The sequence below is a fragment of the Prionailurus viverrinus genome, chromosome B1 (genome assembly GCF_022837055.1).
Source record: "Prionailurus viverrinus isolate Anna chromosome B1, UM_Priviv_1.0, whole genome shotgun sequence".
Classification (NCBI taxonomy): domain Eukaryota; kingdom Metazoa; phylum Chordata; class Mammalia; order Carnivora; family Felidae; genus Prionailurus; species Prionailurus viverrinus.
Genome location: NC_062564.1, coordinates 21,145,835 through 21,166,574, shown reverse-complemented (window position 1 = coordinate 21,166,574; position 20,740 = coordinate 21,145,835). Strand labels below are relative to the sequence as shown.

The window sequence follows — 20,740 nt, the reverse complement described above, 5'->3', positions numbered from 1 at the left end:
AATGAATGAACATTAAAAAAAATTAAAAATAAATAAATAGCTTATTTTCCTTTCCATAGGTATTATTTTATTTTCTTGAAGGTAGAAATACAAAATAAATAACTATTCTCCTAAAATTTACAGGATACTTGCTAATAGCAAGACTAGTTAAAAACAAGTTATTTTGTAATGCTTTCCAAATTTTTTATCAGCTCATTTAGAAACAGATACCAAAACCCAACTCTAATGCTAAATGGGAACGTTTTCACTATGAGGAAAGCCCAGGCAGCTGGTAGCTCGGGCACCTAAGGTCAGCAGGCATACACCCCGATGGCCCCGGTGTGAGAGAAGCGGGGGGCTTCTCTGGAATCAGTCTGCGTTCTATTCTGCAATTTCCCAATTCTGCGATTCTGACAGAGTAAACCGTATCACCAGACAACATAGACAACAGCACGAAACTTTCCCTGCATTATTAGGTGAGCACGGATACGACCTCGCAGCTATAAAACATGTTTCTGTGGCAAAGTATTTTTTGTGGACTTAGATGTTAACATTTAAAATAAAGGAATGGCTCTCCAAGAACCTACACTGAGGCTGCGAGCCCAGTGGGGAAGAGGATGGAGGGCGTGGTGGTCAGGGAGGAAGAGAACCCTCTAGCTCTGGGCAGGCAGGCTAAGCAGGGGAAACTCACCAAAGAGAGTCATGGCAGAGTCCACTCGGGGCACCTGCACTTCAAGTCTCTACCCCTGAAGGGACAACCCAGCTCTGACTCCAAGCACAGCCTACGTGTCCCTAACATTCAACCCAGGAACACTCAGTGAGGGTTTGGGTTTCCCAGGAAGACCAGGAAGCTTTGGTGGTCCTCACTGGAGAAGGTGGGAATGTTTCTCACTACCTACACCATCAACACCACCTACACCATCTACACCACCTGCACCATCAACACCACCTACACCATCTACACTATCTACACCACCTACACCATCAACACCACCTACACCATCTACACCACCTACACCATCAACACCACCTACACCATCTACACCACCTACACCATCAACACCACCTACACCATCTACACCACCTACACCATCAACACCACCTACACCATCTACACCACCTACACCATCACCACCACCTACACCATCACCACCACCTACACCATCAACACCATCTACACCACCTACACCATCAACACCACCTACACCATCTACACCACCTACACCATCAACACCACCTACACCACCTATACCATCTATACTATCTACACCACCTACACCATTACAGCTGAGGACCTGCTGGCAAGACTGAGAACCACACCACAGCCAGACACATGACCAGACAACTGCCAGAGAGTTCCAGTTGCAGTCTGTGACAGCAAGGGGCAACCACCGAGGTGGGTGAAGAACTCTGAGCCCAGCAGCCAGGTTCAGAATTCAGGAGCGAAGGGCATGGGACAGTGGCAAGCAAAGCAAAGGGACGGCAGAGCTTCTCCAGAGTTGCACAACTCTTGAGCTGTTGGCAGAAATGCACCTGCAGCTGGAGAAGAGAGGGATGAAGGGCCTGAACACGGATGGAGATGGCCGGCAAGGGCTTGGTCCGGGAGAGAGGTGAAGCAGGGCAGGGACCAAAGGCGGGCTGGGTGACAAAAGACAAGCAACATCTGATAGATAGAAAGATAAGGGCCACAGAGGGCTTTCTTGGGGCTTTACCCGGGGGTTCTTTCTATTTCTTCTGCTCTTCGGGGGGTCAGGGCCTGCCCTGCTGCCCTGAGGGAATTCTGGCGGGTAAGAGAACAATTCGATCTAGAGTTTCATCTGGGTTAAAGAAGTACTAGTGAAGGCAGCTACCACCAGGCAATTTCTTCGACTATCAGAAGAGTTAGAGGGGAAGGAGACACATTTAGCTGGTGAGAATGCACATACCACACCTACGCTCACTGAGTAAGTGGGACTTCCACTGTGAAATGGAACCAGGGAATGACAATGACCTGCAGGCTGACAGCCGCTAGTTTTAAGTGAAGGGTTAAGTCAGAGCAGAGTTACACCATGAAATGTGGCCAATAAATTAAACCGGATATATTAAACCCACTAAACCAACTCTACTTTAATATTTCATAGTTATATTTTCTTAATAACCCATAGGCATGCTCCACACAGAGTTCTTCCCCGCGTCAAAGGGAACATACAGCCACCAATTTTGTGTGGCACAGTAAGTAGTCTTACAGTGCTTCTGTTCGCCCTGTCCACGCCCCAGACAGTCACACTGGTGACAGACTATTACCATTCGCTGGTGGCCTTTCTTACTGATGTCACCCATCTGAGAGCAGAGGTAAAGCTCTTCCATGGTAAACTGTCACGAGCCCCTCATTTACAATGCTACTAATAATTAAAATATCCAACATTTTCTGAATGTGTGCTATATGGCAGCACTATCACAAAGCCTTTGTCATATTTTTATCTTCTCAACTACCATATGCAATAACATCTATGACTTGCTCCATTTTATAAATGAGGCAACCAAGACACAGAGAAGGGAAGTAACTTACTCGCTGTCAATAATTAGGGCTAATTATAGCTAATAATTAGGGAAGCCAGACACTGCATCCAGGCATAATATTTTCTGATCCGGGATTCTTAGCCAAAATAATATAGCATGACAAAATCATAAGTCAGGAACCATGATAGATAATTAAGATGCAGCATTCAGGAAGGTCTGGCTTTTAATCCATGGTTTGCTCTCACTCACCATCTGATCTTGGGTAACTGACCTATTGTCTTTGAACCTGGGTTTTCTCATCTATAATATGAGGAAAATAATAGCAAAACTACACACTGTGATGAAGTACATAACATTCTTAGAACTGTGCCTAAGACATAGTGAGTTTCAAGAATTATTAGTTATAAAAGGAGGTCTGTATTTTTCTTACGGGAAATCACCTCTTTGGGAATCCTGCAGAGTTTCCTAGAGATTTGTGCTGTGAATTTAGGAGACCACCTTAGTCACAATTTAAAGCACAACTGCTTTCTTAAAAATAATTAAAACAGGGGTGCCTGGGTGGCTCAGTCGGTTAAGCGGCCAACTTCGGCTCAGGTCATGATCTCGCGGTCCGGGAGTTCAAGCCCCGCATCGGGCTCTGTGCTGACAGCTCAGAGCCTGGAGCCTGTTTCAGATTCTGTGTCTCCCTCTCTCTCTGCCCCTCCCCTGTTCATGCTCTCTCTCTGTCTCAAAAATAAATAAATGTTAAAAAATTTAAAAAAAATTAAAACATTTAATAAGAAAGAACAAAGGATACAGCAATTCTAAGGGCTGGTAAATAACAAACAGGCACAGGCTTCTGAACATAGTGACATTTATAATTTATACATCTGTAATTGTTATGTACAAAGCTGTCAACAGTTTGATATCCAAAGGGAGTCTGGATGGCTTTATATAACCCATAGGCAGTTCAAGGCCTGAAATTATTATTTTGCGCTGCCTGTGACATCTGGTAAAATTGGGAGGGCCAGCTCCCCTTTACATCTGCTCCTATGGACAAAGCTCCCTGGCTGGACAATTCTCCCTACGGACCAGATGTAGCTCCTGCTCAAGTCTGAGCTGAGGGTTTCAGGCACCTGCCAGCCCATGGAATTAACCAAGCCAATCACATCCTCGAAGGAACCTGAGGTCACCTCACCCTCTTGGTACTACAAAGCCCGCCTCCCACAATCCCTGCTGGTTCCCTCTATTCCTGAGCGCAGCCCTGCATGGCCTGTATGGCAGCCATGTCCTCCCCTCCTGGGAAGTAAGTGTGCACAACAAATACACTGCTGACAACTTCATTCGTCCAGTGTCGGGTGTCATGGGCTCAGCCTTCTCTGGAGCCCTAGGGCAGGAGTCCTAATCACATCAACAAGTGAATAGGATATGATTTTAACACCATATATGTTAAAAACTGATCCAAAAGGAATTATGTACCCTCAGCAGAGGCATTTCTATCAAAGGATTCTCCACAGGACTTCTAGTTCATGCAATGATGTGCACTCCAAGCTTCTCTTAACCTAACTATCGGGTCCCACACCCCACATTAGCCAAGCCACCTCTCCATCAGAAATGTCTCTTTGGTAACAAAAGGATATGTGGGAAATAGTAGTTTAGCTAAAGAATACGATATTCTTATTCACAAGCATAAGTTTTATTGGGATAGGAATACATATTCTTTTTATTTTTTTTAAATGTGTATTCATATTTGAGAGACAGAGAAAGAGAGCAAGCAGGGTAGGGGCAGAGAAAGAGGGAGACAAAAAATCCAAAGCAGGCTCCAGGCTCTGAGCTGTCAGCACAGAGCCCGACACAGGGCTCGAACCCATGAACCGTGAGATCATGACCTGAGCCGAAGTCAGCACTTAACTAAGCCACTCAGGCACCCCAGGAATACATATTCTTAAGTCTATAAAGTCTGAAACCACAAAAGGGAAGAAAGAAAGATCAGCACATTTACACCATTTGCATGATTTCTATCTGTTTACTTTGCATGGAAGACTGCCTGGTTTAGGTATGAGTTTTCCTAAGCAACGACAGCATGAACTGCTGCTTTGTTATCTCAAACATCTTCCATTTAACCACAGAAATCCACCCCGATCATATTTCCCTTTATAAAAATCCCTGGTTGCATCAAAAGGATTTACACAGTTAACTTTGATATTAAAACCCAAATGTTATAAAAAACAAAATGGATCATAATGCTACCTGCAGCATAGAGTTAATTCATGAGGGTGGGAGAGTGGGTATGCATGTACGGGCACGCTAAGTATTTCCCTGCAGTAACCAGCTCATCAACAACGCTTAGAAACACATCTCTGTGGGTGCCTGGGTGGCTCGGTCAGCTGAAGATTGGACTACGGCTCAGGTCATGATGTCGCGGCTCATGGGTTCAAGCCCCACATCGGGCTTTACGCTGACAGCGCAGAGCCTGCTTAGGATTTTGTCTCCATCTCTGCCCCTCCTCCATGCTTGTGCGCTCTCTGTCTCTCTCTTTCTCTCTCAAAAGTAAACAAAAAAACTTATATAAAAAAAAGAAATGCATCTCTGTTCCTTACTTTGTAAGAAGAGCTAAAACATGAAGCATTGTCTTCCTTGAAGTTCTAAATACAAGAAATCAATTATTTTAAACTATAACTGATGGCTGTTATGATTCATTTTCAAGCCTGGAGATCAAAGAATGAATGGCACACAAGGGCAGCAATGGAACAATGAGAATCTGAGGTCAGCAGGTGAAGAGGCTGGCCTCTGAGCTCTAATTGCTAAAACTTCTAACCCACTCTGAGACAGCACACACTTGCCCTTTGCAATACTCGCAGTGACCAAAAAAAAAAAAAAAAAAATCCTTTTCTCAAGAATATCAAAACAGAAGGAAAGGCAGTAGGATGGATACTATGCTCGCTTTAAATTTTTTACATGTTTTTATTTATTTTTGAAAGAGACAGAGTGAGCGGGGGAGGGACAGAGAGAGGGGGAGACAGAATCTGAAGCAGGCGCCAGGGTCTGAGCTGTCAGCACAGAGCCCAACACAGGACTCGAACTCATGAACCATGAGATCATGACCTGAGCCGAAGTCGGACACTCAACCCATTGAGCCACCTAGGCGCCTCTAGGCTCACTTTTTAAATACCCAGCCCAGGGGCACCTGGGTGGCTCAGTCAGTTAGGTGGCCGACTTCAGCTCAGGTCATGATCTCGCACTCCGTGAGTTCAAGCCCCGCGTCGGGCCCTATGCTGACAGCTCAGAGCCCGGAGCCTGTTTTAGATTCTGTGTCTCCCTCTCTCTCTCTCTGACCCTCCCCCGTTCATGCTCTGTCTCTCTCTGTCTCAAAAATAAATAAACGTTAAAAAAAATTTTATAAAAAAAAATCATAACTACCCAGCCCACCCTTACCTCTAAACAACAATAAAAGAATAAAAGATCCTCCCTCTCTTACTTCTTTACGAATGGATGCTCCAAAAAGTGCCAATGCTACTGGTATCCTAATTTCAAATACGATGTCATGAAATTCCCTATTCATTCCATCATGGTTTTTTTTTAAAGAAATTCCTATCTTTATTTGACTTTCAGTACCTGTTCCAGTTCTGTGTAGGCTTAAATATAGTTGGAGTCAAGTAATACAGAACATTAATACTATCCTTGCCTTTTTTAGACCCCATTTCAGAGCAGTGAGTTTAACGAAAAATAAGACCATTTATATCCTTCCAATTAATGGAAATTACACTGCTAAATGAATATTTTCCTCCAAAGCAGGCGACACAGAAGGCTGTATGCTTACCCTGAAGAAGATGGCATTGTTCACGGTATTTTTGGAAACCTCCTTCTAGAATCAGACACAGCCCCCACCCGACCCCCCTGCCCATCGGTACATGCATGTGCATACACACTCACAGACATCTGTTATAATTATTTATGGCTATTAATTTGGCTTTCAATCGACAACTATAACATCTAGCTTGAAAACCAAACTTTTCACCTGGCTAAGGTCAAGTAATTCCTGAAATGTGTGGCAAGGGCCATTGTGGACTCCTGTTTTTGTTTTCCTGTCCTTCATAGAAATGGAACAAGTTTTAGTTGTTTCCACGGTTACCCTTAAGACTGCATTTTCTCGCCTGCCCTGTGCAGTTCATCACTTCTGTGAGCAGAAGTCTCATGGCAGTTTCTGGAGGCTTCCTCGGAAAGCTGTGAGGGCTCAGTAGCCCTCCTCCACCTGCTGCTGTGTGGAAGTGATGGCTGCTACTAAGTCATCTACTATGTCCCTCAATTTGCGCCAAAGACTCGGAAAGGCAGAGCAGAAGGGTGCAAGGAGCTTGGGTCCCTGCGGGCTGAGTAGTGGAGAACAGGATTCCAGGCCTGGACTGCCCACCTCTGCAGTGTTATGTGAGAGAAAAAAAAGTTCTATCTTGTTTAATGCAGCGTTTACTTAGAGCCTCTGTTAGCTGCAGACAAATCGAATCCTAGCTTTTATAAACAATATTTTAAAAATAAAACCCATTCTCAAAAAGAAGGTGCCATGGATTCCAGGAGCTTTTCTAAAGCAGGTGTTTCGAAGGATCTCCAGCACTGTTGGGATAAGCACAGAACTGTCCGAGGTGACCACTTAGAAAAGGACAGGTTGGGGCGCCTGGGTGGCTCAGTTGGTTGAGCATCCGACTTCAGCTCAGGTCATGATCTTGTGGTCTGAGTTCAAGCCCCACATCAGGCTCTGTGCTGACAGCTCAGAGCCTGGAGCCTGCTTCAGATTCTGTGTCTCCCTCTCTCTCTGCCCCTCCCCTGCTCATGCTCTGTCTCTCTCTGTCTCAAAAATAAATAAAAACATTAACAAAAAAAATTTTTTAATTAAAAAAAAAAGGATAGGAACTCACTTGAATGATTACATTTAACTGTTTTCTGACTGTATCCCCATTACTTTATTATCAAATAAACATGAAAGGTCGACTTCTACATAAGGTAAGAGTTCAAGCATAGTTGTGTTGTGTCATGCCACATACAGCACTATTCACATCCCTTTAAGAACCCAAACACACACACACACAGCAGAACACTGCTAGAGAGTGCCTGTTTATGATAAAACAAGAAAAGCAAAGCATAAAACAAAAGCATGCCTTGAGACTTACGTGGTTATCTCTATAGTAGTAAGAAAGGGCAGGAAATCGCCGTCTGCTCCGGAATTTGGAACTCCCCACGATGATGTGTGCTGTGGCCGATTTGGGAACATACAGTTCAGTAGGGTAAGAATCACAAACCTGTCACGGAAAACACAAGGGGAATTTTTAGGCAATCCAGTAATGCTTTGTGAACTGCCACAAGAAATTCCATTCAGCATACTTATACATTGCGCGTATACGTTTTCTTAACCGAGTTACCAACAGCTACTTCGGAGAAATGAAGAGCTGGTGATTCCATGAAATCCTCACAAAGAGAAGCAAACACTCTTTAGCAACCTGTCCTTGTGCACTGCCCGTTCTGTCTACGGGCACTGCGAGCAGCAAGACAGGGACAGGTGGGCATTTCTCACCTCAAGAAGGGACAAATTATAATTCAGCATCCTGGGAGCTGAAAACAATTTCGCTGCCTTTTTTGAGTGAAAGATAGCCTGACAGTGGGAGGCAAGCACCAGGGGTGAGCCCCCGGGGCCATTTCTCTGTCCCCAGCACACAACATGTGCACTCCTGCCTCCAAGAAAGCAGTCCAGCCAGTGCCCTCCCTAGAAACTTCTTCCGTTGGGTTTTCCCAAATCTCCTCCATTCTCGAGGGACAACCCAACTCCACCTCCTTCAAGAAATTTCCTCCCTGCACTTCCAGCTCAGGTAACTCTCTAGATCTGACTTGGTACCACACAATTTAACAGCTTTATTTCTGTTTCTTACATGTTGATTTTACAGATGGTAAGAAATGATTTTATTCTTTCTGCCCATCACTAGTGGTGATTCCCACAGTGTAAACTCTGGAGCCTTGGAATGATCTTGTGATTCAGTCAGAATCAGCATTTCAGAATGTAGCTGCAATTTGCCAATTTCATGACCTTCAGGAATGTCAAACTACACTGACCTCTGAAACTGATGACACACAGAAATAATACCCAACATGTCGATGTAAGGATCAACTCAGGTAACACCCATGACAAAGCACTTTATAAACCACTAGGTCTAACAAAAATGTTAGAGGTAGCAACAGTAATCGCTGACGTGTGGCTCAGTATGTATTTCGCTTTGACATCAGCCAGTCGATCTTTTTTCAATGTGAAGATCACCTGGATGGCATTTCCCTGGATTTTGCCAAAGTGGCTGCTATTTTCCAGAAGTCAAGCACCTTCTTCTTGGCCATTTCAAGAGTCCTCAAGGAGCAGTAACAACAGGGAAATGCATTAGCTGCCTGTCCTCGGTCTACCTCCAACCCACACTCACTCCTCTACAAAGATGGAACTGAAGGCAACAGAAACCCACCCCAAGCAAGAGCCAAGCCTCCTCTCCACAGCTCATGAAAATCGTCCTGTGATGGTACCTCCCCACCCCGACTTGCCTCCACTGTCTTAGTTACCAGACTGGTGCCCGACAGTGAGCAGGAGATAAAAGGACCACAAAAGTGACGTTCTCAGGCTCTAAGTGTAATTTCACCATTGAGCCAAAGACATTTCAGGGAAGATTATCAAAGACTTCAGAGACTTCAAGGCTCCAGCACTGACACTCCAGAGGAAATCCCATACCGGGAACACTGATACTCTGGAGGAAAATCTTGCCCCAAGAATAGATGGTCCAACCTAGGTGGACGCAGAGGGTTCTTACTGGAATTACTACCACAAGACACTACACCCTCCTCCCCATGCAAATCTGGCATCTGCACCTCTCTTCAGTCAGTCGGCTAGAATGTCACTAGACAGGACACACCCGCTAGCTTGAAGTTCAAGAGACGTGTAATCGTTGTACCAGACTTACAACATTTCCTTAAAATAAGTTTTAAAAAGGAAATTAGGAGGTTTTCAGTAAGGCGGGAATCACCTACTTTCTTCACTATACAACACTAAGGAATTGCAAAGTTATGATTAAATTAAATAAGGAAGTAATAGGTGAGATTTCTCAACATGCCTATTACACACAGGCTTTCTGAGTAACAAAGAGGTGAACTAGGAACCGTGGAGCTCCTGTCAGGTCCTCTTGTGGCCTCCCACAGCCAAAGGATGCCCAGCTTGTGTCACGCTGGAGCCTTTATGTGCACCATACCTGGTGGAGGACCAAAGGAGAGATAAACACCCAGAACTCACTGTCCTTAATACTTAGGGACCTGACCATTTGCTATCCACTCCGGGTCCTCTTTCTTCACCAGAAGAGCAGGAAAAACTTTCCTGCCCTTTAAGAAGACATGGGCCCTCCCTCTCCACAGTGAAGGCAACGTAGACCTTTTTTGGTTAGCATGAGCAAACACCAAGAGCTTAACACCTCAACCCAGTCAGTGGTGGTCATGGCCTCCCCTCTAGGGACACACCAATGCCATTTACAGGGGCTCCTGCTTCCCCCAGAGTACTGAGTCGAGGTGAAAAAGAGTTCAAGGTTAAGAACTGAAATATGGACATTCTGATAAGCTCTTGCATGGGAAGCTCTAAGAGAAGCTAAAATACCTTTGGAAAAAAGTCAGACTCGTGGTGTCTATTAGCTCAGGTTTCAAGATACAAATTCTTAACCAGGCTGGAAACAAAAGTGAATCCACCCTGCGTTCATGAAAGCAGATGGCATTTTCACAGAGAAATTTAAAAAACAGTCATGGATAGCACTGACCACTCTCATTTCTGCAATAAGCTCACACAGTCATAGTAAAAATTCTGACAATGAATAATGCACAGCATGGTGCAATTTAGGCTACCAAATTCTGAAACTAATCAATGCATGTCCCCAAATTTTGTCTGGTTTGGAAAATTACGTAGGAAAATTCAGAGAGAATGGGAGTTCAGAAAAATACAAAAAGCTTTTCTTCTGAATTTTCTTTCTTTACATTAGCTGCTTAAGCCAATGAAAGCAGAATAAGTTAAAATCATTTCTGCGTACTTTTTTTTTTATTAATAAGGAAATGATTTTTTTTGTCCTCCACTAAATAAATTAGCCTGCCAAGAGTGCCTGCCTATCTTGGTTTTTTAGCCTTGCCCAGAAAATCTCTTTGGATAATTGTTTCACTCATTCAACTAGTTTAAAAATATATATATTTGACATATACCATTGTGTAATTTAAGGTGTACACATGTTAATTTGATACATTTATATACAGTAATATGACTGTCACTGAAGTGATAATCAGCGCCTCTATCACGTTACATGAATATCATTTCTTTTCAGTGGTTGGGATTATTAAGTTCTAGTCTCTTACTTAGCAAGTTTGATGGTTATAGTACAATGTTGTTGATGATTTTAGTATGATATTGTTGCCTACTGAATACTTAATACGTTCCAGGCATTATGTTAGGTGCTGGGGCAGTAATGAATAACAAAAGAGCTACTGGCTTCAAGGACTTCGCATTCCCAGGAAAGTTGATCTCTTTTGACCCAGTTATAATCTTGCAGTAAATTCATTTACCATTGCAAGGTAGTATCCACCTGAGATGCCATCCGAGATGTCTTGATTAGACCTCTGTATCTATGGAGGACCACTCAGCTGAGCACTTTGGAGAGTTAGTTGTATCTATATAGACAGCTTTCTTCTTAAACATTTAGTATCTAAAATTTATTTCAAGGAATTTATGATATAATATTAGGGGAGAAGGAGGGTGTGAGTTGCCTAAAACAATTTACATATAAATATAATAAAATAATATGTAGCACACAAAATATAGCTGTAGAAAATGGAAACCGACAAGATTGTAAATTACTGGTTCCTACTATATTTTAAATTTTATTCCAAGAGAAACAGGTTAAAATTTTAACCTAAGTAGTGAACGATAATTCTTTTATTTAAGAAAGACAATTCCAGGAGTTACGTACAAAGGGAAATCTTCACTTTGAGAGTTAGACTGTCACAGACAAGTCTTATAAAGAGGACTCATAGGAATGATGACAGAGTTGATGATGAGGATGATGGTGGTGGTGGTGGTAATTAGTCTCAAAACATCACACACACAGAAAAGGGCAGCACAGGTTCTGAACCTGTTTCTTTCTAAGAAGAAAGACATAACTCTTGTAAAAGAAGGGAGGAAGAAGCAAACATTTTGTCAACTATGAGGTGAAAACAAAGTAATGCATGATGCCACAACTTTCTCAATGGACTGTGAGTCAGAAAGTTTTTGAAGCAACTTTTATTATATTTCTAAGTTGGTAATAGAGAAGGGCACATCGTCTTTCTCACTATTTCCATCATATTAGTAAAATCAGAAAATCCCCTAGGTTTTCACCTTTTCTGCTTCAACACAATCCTTTGGTTGTTAGTTTGGGTTTGCTGCATGTTACTTTTGAAAAGAAATGCTGACTAACTCATGTTTTGCAGTCTCCACATGTAGGACGTAAGTGACTAAATATGAGTCATGTTTGTGCTACTAGTTCTAGAAGGAAATCTCTTCAAAAATAGGAAGAACTTGTGTCTCCAAGAAAATATTATTCCACAAGATGCAGCCTAGATTCATTTTCTTCCTTACTCAAGGGCGTGTCATATTTTTGAAAAATTTCAAAAGGTACCCAATTTTCTTTACTAAACTTGGATTTTCCTCCCTTTCATTTCAAGGCTAAAAATCCATTGCCACATATTTCATAATGATGGAGACAAAGAAGCCCCAAATGTCTACTCACGGTATAAGATTATGGTTGTTAGATTTAAATGTAATTATGAAGAAAATTCAGTATCACGTATCCATTCTATCCCAAATAATCTATAAATTCATGACATCAGAAGAATTATGTGGAAGGAACTGACCTCTACAACATCAAAACTTACTAGAAACCCATAATAACCATAATTAATATAAATGTAATTATGGATATTATACAGCATCAAACTGGGATAGAGTTTAGCAAGTAGGCCAGGATTAAAAAAAAAAAACACAGCAACAATATGCTGAAACATGAAACAAAATAGTAAACACTGACAATTCAAAACTTCTGAGGACCCAACGATTCCCCAGGAATAGTATGTAAAAATGTCTCCTGAGAGGAGATATTTGTAACAGCTATAAATGTTAACATACGTCTTTTCAATAAGAAAAAGACAAATAATCTTATGGAAAAAAAAGGATCAAAAATAACAAACAGGCAAGTCATAGAGAGCCAACGTGAATTGCCAATGAATATAAGGTCAAACTTGTCAGTGATGTGGAAGATGGAAGCAAAACCACACTGATATCAACTTCACACCAATAACACTGGCATTTTTTTAATTTTTTGATTAATAATTTCACATAGTTAAAAACATGAAACAATACAAAAAAGGTGCATATCCTTGTGTTCTATTCATCCCATTCCCACCTATTCTCCAGGTTATCATTTTGGGGCAATTGCATACATACAAATATATATTCTTATTTTTCTCCCTCTTTTTCAGATAACGGATGTCACACTATATTTAATGCTTTTTTAAAAAGATTTTATTTTTTGGGGCGCCTGGGTGGCGCAGTCGGTTAAGCGTCCGACTTCAGCCAGGTCACGATCTCGCGGTCCGTGAGTTCGAGCCCCGCGTCAGGCTCTGGGCTGATGGCTCGGAGCCTGGAGCCTGTTTCCGATTCTGTGTCTCCCTCTCTCTCTGCCCCTCCCCCGTTCATGCTCTGTCTCTCTCTGTCCCCAAAATAAATAAACGTTGAAAAAAAAAATTAAAAAAAAAATAATAATAATCTTTCCTTATTAGTACATGAATATCTTCCACATTTTTTAATGGTTACATACTAATTTAATTATATGGATAGAGCAAAAATTATTTAACTGGTCCTCTATTAAGAAATTTTAGTTTCTTCTAAGATACGCTGTTACAAACAATGCCTCAATAAATCACTGTGTACATCATGTGTGTATGCTATTAACTCTTTACAATAAATTCCCAAAAGTAATACTGCTAGATCAATGAGTAGGTGTATCACCAAATAATGTCAATGCCAACTGTTGGCGAGTCTGTGGAGTAGCGAGAACTTGTATATCTTGCTATCAGGTCTGTTAAGTCCACGTACACACTTTGGGAAAGAATTTGGCAATATCTAGTAATGTTAAAATCCACATACCCTCTAACTCAGAAATTCTACTCCTAGATGGAAACGCTCAACCATGAGTCATGTATTAGCCAGTTAACAGCTTTGTGATGATAAAACAAAAAGAGAAAGAGAGTGGGGCGCCTGGGTGGCGCAGTCGGTTACGCGTCCGACTTCAGCCAGGTCACGATCTCGCGTTCCGTGAGTTCGAGCCCCGCGTCAGGCTCTGGGCTGATGGCTCAGAGCCTGGAGCCTGTTTCCGATTCTGTGTCTCCCTCTCTCTCTGCCCCTCCCCCGTTCATGCTCTGTCTCTCTCTGTCCCAAAAATAAATAAAAAACGTTGAAAAAAAATTTTTTTTAATAAAAAAAATTTAAAAAAAAAGAGAAAGAGAGAGAAGGAGACAAGGATAACTTTTAGAAATATGGTATATTTGTAAAATATAATATGATACAATAGTGAAAAATGAATGAATGAGAGCTAAAGGTATCAACAGTCTCTGAACTTCTCTGGGTCTTGGACAGTTACTTAACTGGGCTATGCCTGAGTTTCTACATCTGCAACGCAGGGATACTAACAACACCTACCACATGGTACTGCTAACAGTTGTCAGGCTTTTTAGAACAGTGGCATGTGGTAACTATTACAGATGTGTTTATTAAGTGAAATGAATCTCACAAATACAATGCTGAGTGAAATATCAAGTTTCAGTAAACGACATTCAGCACAATACCATGTGTAGAAAGCATAAAAAACACACAAAATAATACCACATATTACTACTTACAAATGTAGACACATTATACACAAACAAGGGAAGGATAACACCAGACTTCAGTCAGTGGCACTGGAGCAGAGGGTGACCCGGAGGGCACTTTAGAGAGGTTTAAGAGCATTCATCTATGTGTCTGTTTTTGTCCCAGGACCATACTGTTTTTACTACTATGGCTAGCAATCAAATATATATATAGCTAATTATTACTATATTTATATAATAAACTATTGGAACTATACTAAAATAAAAAGCTTCTGCACAGCAAAGGAAACCACCAATAAAACAAACAATGGGAGAAGATATTTGCAAATAATATACATAAGAGGTTAATACCCCAAATATGTAAAAAATTTACCCAACTCAACACCAAAAAATCAAAATAATCCCAGGAAAAAAAAATGGGCATAGGACCTAAATAGCTATTTTTTTCCAAAGAAGACACACAAATGGCCAGGAGACACATGCCAGGATGCTCAACATCACTAATCATCAAGAAAATGCAGCTCAAAACCACAATGGTATCATCTCACACCAGTCAGTATGGTTAGTATCAAGAAGACAAAAAATAACAAGTGTTGGCAAGGATGTAGAGAAAAGGGAACTTTCGTGCACTGTTGGTGAAAATGTAAATTGTTGCAGCTACTGTGGAAAACAGTATGCAAGTTTCTTAAAAAATTAAAAATAGAAATACCATATGACCCAGCAATCCTACTGCTGAGTATTTACCCAAAGAGAACAAAAACACTAATTCAAAAATACATATACATCCTTCTGTTCATTATAGCATTACTTACAATGGCCAAGATATGGAAGCAATTTGTGTCCATCAATAGATAAATGAATAGAATAAATGTGGTGTGTGTGTGTATACACACACACACACACACACACACACACACACACACAGAGGAATATTATTCAGCCATAAAAATGAATGCGATCTTGCCATTTGTGACTTAAATGAACCCAGAGGGCATTTTGCTAAGTAAAACACAAGTCACATAGGGAAGGACAAATACCACATTATTTCACTTATATGTGGAACATAAAAAACAAAACGAATCAACACACACATAGAAACAAACAAAAAACAGAAATAGACTCACAAATACAGAGAGCAAGCTGGTGGTTTCCAGAGGGGAGAGGTGGAAGGATGGGAGAAATAGGTGAAAGGGATTAAGAGGAACAAATTTCCGGCTATAAAATAAATAAGTCACAGAGATGAAAAGTGCAGCAAAGGGAATATAGTCAACAATACTGTGGTAATGATGTGCGGTGACTATACTTACCAGGCTGGACATCACATAATGTGTACAATAGCCAAATGACTATGCTGCACACCAAAAACTAGTATAACACTGTATGTCAACGATGCTTCAATAATAAAAAATTTTAAAAATGTAACCAATTAACAGGAGATAAGGTGTAAATGGCCAAGAAGCATATACAAATCTACAATCAAGAAATCAAAAAGCATGTCAGTTAAATTGAGAAATTGCTTGTCCCACTATCAAATTGTCAAGAAAATTGTTTAAGAACGAAACTCTTTCCCTGTGAGGGCACAAGAAATCAAGCCTTCTCATACACAGCTGCTGAGAATTTATATAAATCTACAGTTCTTGCTGACAATGTGTACAAAAATTTGTGTAAAGTTTTTGACACAGAAATTTGACCTTTAGGAATCTGTCTTTAAAAAGAATTTTAACATGGGCAAAGATATAGTTACCAGGATGTTCTCACTATGTTATTTAAAATAGTGATGGGGCGCCTGGGTGGCTCAGTCGGTTGAGCGTCCGACTTCAGCTCAGGTCACCATCTCGCGGTCCGCGAGTTTGAGCCCCGCGTCAGGCTCTGGGCTGATGGCTCAGAGCCTGGAGCCTGCTTCCGATTCTGTGTCTCCCTCTCTCTCTGCCCCTCCCCCGTTCATGCTCTGTCTCTCTCTGTCTCAAAAATAAATAAATGTTAAAAAAAATTTTTTTTTTAAAAAAATAAATAAAATAGTGAAAAATAGGGGCGCCTGGGTGGCTCAGTCGGTTAAGCGGCCAACTTCGGCTCGGGTCATGATCTCACAGTCTGTGAGTTCGAGCCCCGCGTCGGGCTCTGTGCTGACAGCTCAGGGCCTGGAGCCTGTTTCAGATTCTGTGTCTCCCTCTCTCTCTGACCCTCCCCTGCTCATGCTCTGTCTCTCTCTGTCTCAAAAATAAATAAACATTAAAAAAAAATTTTTAAATAGTGAAAAATAATAATAATCTGAATGTCTAAAAATTGGAGATTAGGTAGACAGAATATGACAGTCATACTACACAATTGTTATATGATGTTTTTAAATTATATGAAATATATTTATTGACAGGAAAATGCAATATGATGTGTGAGGAAAAGCAGAACACAAGGCATGTGTTGTATGATTCCATTTGCGTTACATACATTCGAACAGTTCCTTTTCCTATGTATTTTCCAATTTTAAATTATTCAATGCATTACTTATATAAGAAAAGACATTAAATTATGCAGATGAGAAAAAAATCTGAAGTAAAATTTTAAAACCTAACAAAAGAATGTGACGGCAATGTTCTTTTTTATTTTATAAATTCTCTGCAACATTCTTATGCTACTTTTATTACTTAAAATATTTAAAAACTTCATAGGGAAACCAACACTGATTTGTAAGCCCATCATTAGGGACAATACAGCATTGGTTCTGCCCCTTCTGCCTCCCGTCCTCTCCATAGGCCTTTCTGTAAACGTAGACACATCTCACCACATTTCTCTAGGGAAGCCTCTTGGTGACCTTGTGTACCAATCAAGAGTTCAGTGAGTACAGAGAGGAGCTGGTGCCAGACTGCCATCAGAGTCTCTGTGACTTCCCCACTAATCACTCACCACACTATAAAAAGAGCTGACAGGAGAACTTGGCCCTGGCCTGCTCTCCCACCCACTGCCTGGCCATGAGGCCACTGGACTTCTCTGAGTTTCCATTTCCTCAAACATTAGGAGAAGGGTTTGTGTGTCGGGGGGTGGGGGAGGTCTCTAAGTTTCCAAACTTTTTGATTCCGGTGCAGGTAGGAAATGTAGCTGGTAATAACCAGGGGAGACTTGCAGATCTACATATCTGTATCTACAAAGAGCTAAGAAATTAAAGGAGATTAAGTCAGTCATGCTAAACTACGGGAATCAGGAGTTCACTTGGATTAAGCATTTAGATTTCACTAGATGCCTGCACTCACTCGGTAGTCTCTATTCACATCGCTGAGCTGCCAATAATTATTAGGGAGGCCCATTCGCTTGTATTCTTCGCTGAGATCGATCAGCATCCAGCCCTGTTCTCTTTCTTCTTTATCCAGCTTGGGGTTGAATGAAAAGCAGTATAACTCTTCGTATTTCACTGCAAGAAAAGGGAGAATAAAGCCAAATCAAGCTAAGCCAAAACTAGAACCAAATCTCCCCAGAAGCAGTCTGTCTGGGCTAGAGTACACCAAGAGGCCAGTCCGGCTCCTGGCCCCTTGGGACACCCTCTCTGGGTAGGTACGCCCACCTCCTCCCGACAACACCATGAAGACCTTGGGACAAACCAACTCAACTTTGCAAACGCTTCTTTCCTTTCAGAAACAAGGACTTCTCCATTGTGTGCTTTCTTTAAAGTTTCTTTGGAAGGCAAACATATTCTCCAGACCATACAAGAAATGGAACTTAAAAATTAATTAAGAATGTATGTATCATTAGACATCAAGAACTCAGTTTGTTTATGTATATCGAGCTTGGATTTGGGACGGCTTCTCAGAGGTAGAGAGAGGCCCGGACCACTGCCATATTTTGATGCTCACAATATTCAAAAAAGAAACAGCAATTGAAAGGCTGTGGGATGTAGGGGCACCTGGGAGGCTCAGTCAGTTAAGTGTCTGACTTAGGCTCAGGTCATGATCTCACAGCTCGTGGGTTCAAGCCCCACATCGGACTCTGTGCTGACAGTTCAGAACCTGGAGTCTGATTCAGATTCTGTGTCTTCCTCTCTCTCTGCCCCTCCCCCACTCGTGCTCGCACACACTCTCTTTCTCTCTCTCTCAAAAATAAACATTAAAAAAAATTTAAAGAAAGGCTGTGTAATGTATTTAAGTGTTTGCCCGGAAAACATCTGAACTTTTAGCAAACACATCAATGTCATAATTACAGTGCTCATACAAAATTCATAGGATTAATAAAAAAATCAATTCATAGTGTCAGGCATCCTGGTCATGAAGGGCAAATTTAAGGATGTACGACGAAACTCTCCTTTCAATTCTGCAAGGATGTCTTTGTCTTTATGTAACACCCTTTCTGCTTGTGAGCCGAAGCTCCACAGCCTTTCCCATTTAAAGCTAAAATTTGATTTTCTTGCTCCAGTCTCGCCCTGTTGAAGGAAGCATTTAGGCCAGTGCTACTCAACAGAAATGTAACGCAAGCCACATATGTCACTTAAAATGCCCTTGAAACCACATTAAAAAACTAAAAAGAAACAATGAAATTAATTGTACTAATATATTTTATTGGTAACCCAATATATGCAAATATTATTTCAATATGTGCATAATATAGAACTTATTAATATTATATATATCTTGCTTCACAACGTCTTTGAAATTCCATGCTAGCTCCATGTCAAGTGCTCACCGGCCACATGCAGGTGCTGGCTACCATATTGGATAGTGCAGATCCACACATCGCTAGTAAAGAGAAATCATGGCTGATACTCATTAAACCTGTATTTCATTCCAGATTCTGTTCTTAACAAATGTATTAACTTACGATGGGCCTCATTTTCCAGATGAGAAATCTGAGGCAAAAAGTGGTTAAGGAACATTCCCAGGGCCACAGAGCTAATAAATGGGGACTCTGGATTGAAATTAGGCAACCTGGCTGTAGAGTGCATTCTCCAAAGCACACGCACTGCCTGTCTCAGGCAGATCCTTCTCTCTTCTCCCCAGACGGACCACTTTTGTGTCTTTTCTTTCCTTGTTCCATCCTCTTAACCTTCCTCTTTTTTTCCAATAGCTTTTTTTTCTCCTCACAGTTTTCTGAGGTCCCCTCATTTATTCCTTAATCTGTTGATGACATTCAGATATGGATAATTTAACTGCTCTTCAACATGCATCTGGAGACCCAGTCAAGGACCTCACCACCAGCAAAAGGCCACAGCAACACACAGGCAGCCTAAGATCTAAACTCAGTTTCAGGCTTGTGATTACCACTGAAATGACTCATCTACATGGAAGAAGAAAGATAAGGGTCATATTTTTCATTAGACATGTAGTCTTTCTTGTAAAAAAAACAAAAAAGAAGTAAACAACTATAGTGTACCTGTAAGATAAACTATGTTCTAGTTCAGTTTCTCTTGATATCATATATTCTAAACTTCAAACTTTAGAATATGGACGATTTCAATCAATAAGAAAATACACACCTACAGCTATCTGTACAAACACAGAAAAGATGCTCTCAGTAGGAACTGTTTCTTGTAATCTTAGCTTATTGAGCAGACAGCACAAAAAATTGAGATCCATTTCTGGGAACCAATGGCTCGACACTGACACATCTTTTCCATCTCTCAGTACCATTTTCATGACTCAGGCCTCTGATATCATAATGTTAACCGCAAATGCAATTTGTTTAAGAGGGCAACAGAATCTCTTGAGAAAGCCTTGGTTCCCTCAGTGAAAGCAGAACTTATGAAGACAGGGTTAGTAATGGAAGCTAAGTCCCCTTCATTAAGTAGTTACAGATGGGTGCAAAGGTAGAAGGAAACCAGTGGAGGACACAGAGTTTCCTATGTATGGGCTCATGCCTGCTGTCATTGGGAGGAGGCAGAGACACGGTACAGAAAGCAGGAATAACTTAAGGCAGACGTGAACAAGATCATTCGTGAATTCTGAACTGGGAGGCATTAGAATGGGTTACCACTAAACTGTGAAATGTTTTGTGTTATTTTTTTAAGCAAAAGGGTGATCAGTCATACCTCCAGCCCAATGTAAGTTAAAATTCTTCACGAGGGCAAAGAAACCCACATTTTTGTCAGCCCAAACTCAGTCTTATTAATGTAGGCAAGCTTCTCACACAAAGGCCAGCCCAGGTGAAGCCTTCAGCTGAGGCCTGCCGGCTCTGAGAAATTATAAAGTACCATTAACACAGATGCAAACTTTACTGAATAGTTCCCATTCACAACGATCTGTTCCGCTCACCTCCATCTTCTGCAAAATACGTAGCAGAATTCTTTTTAAGTTTATTTATTCGTTTTTGAGAGAAAGCAAGAGAGGGGCAGAGAGAGGGGACGAGAGAGAGAATCCCAAGC

At 41.3% G+C, this 20,740-nt stretch overlaps 1 protein-coding gene across 1 annotated transcript in view; it reads right to left on the bottom strand.

The window, feature by feature from the left end:
- MTMR7 (myotubularin related protein 7) overlaps positions 1-20,740 on the bottom strand; it is a 107,203-nt gene that overhangs the window by 38,463 nt on the left and 48,000 nt on the right. The window contains exons 4-5 of the mRNA XM_047854828.1: positions 17,646-17,803; positions 7,617-7,745 (exon numbers count right to left, since the gene is read on the bottom strand). Coding sequence (XP_047710784.1) covers positions 7,617-7,745; positions 17,646-17,803 — 287 coding nt within the window. The remainder of the gene's footprint in view (positions 1-7,616; positions 7,746-17,645; positions 17,804-20,740) is intronic.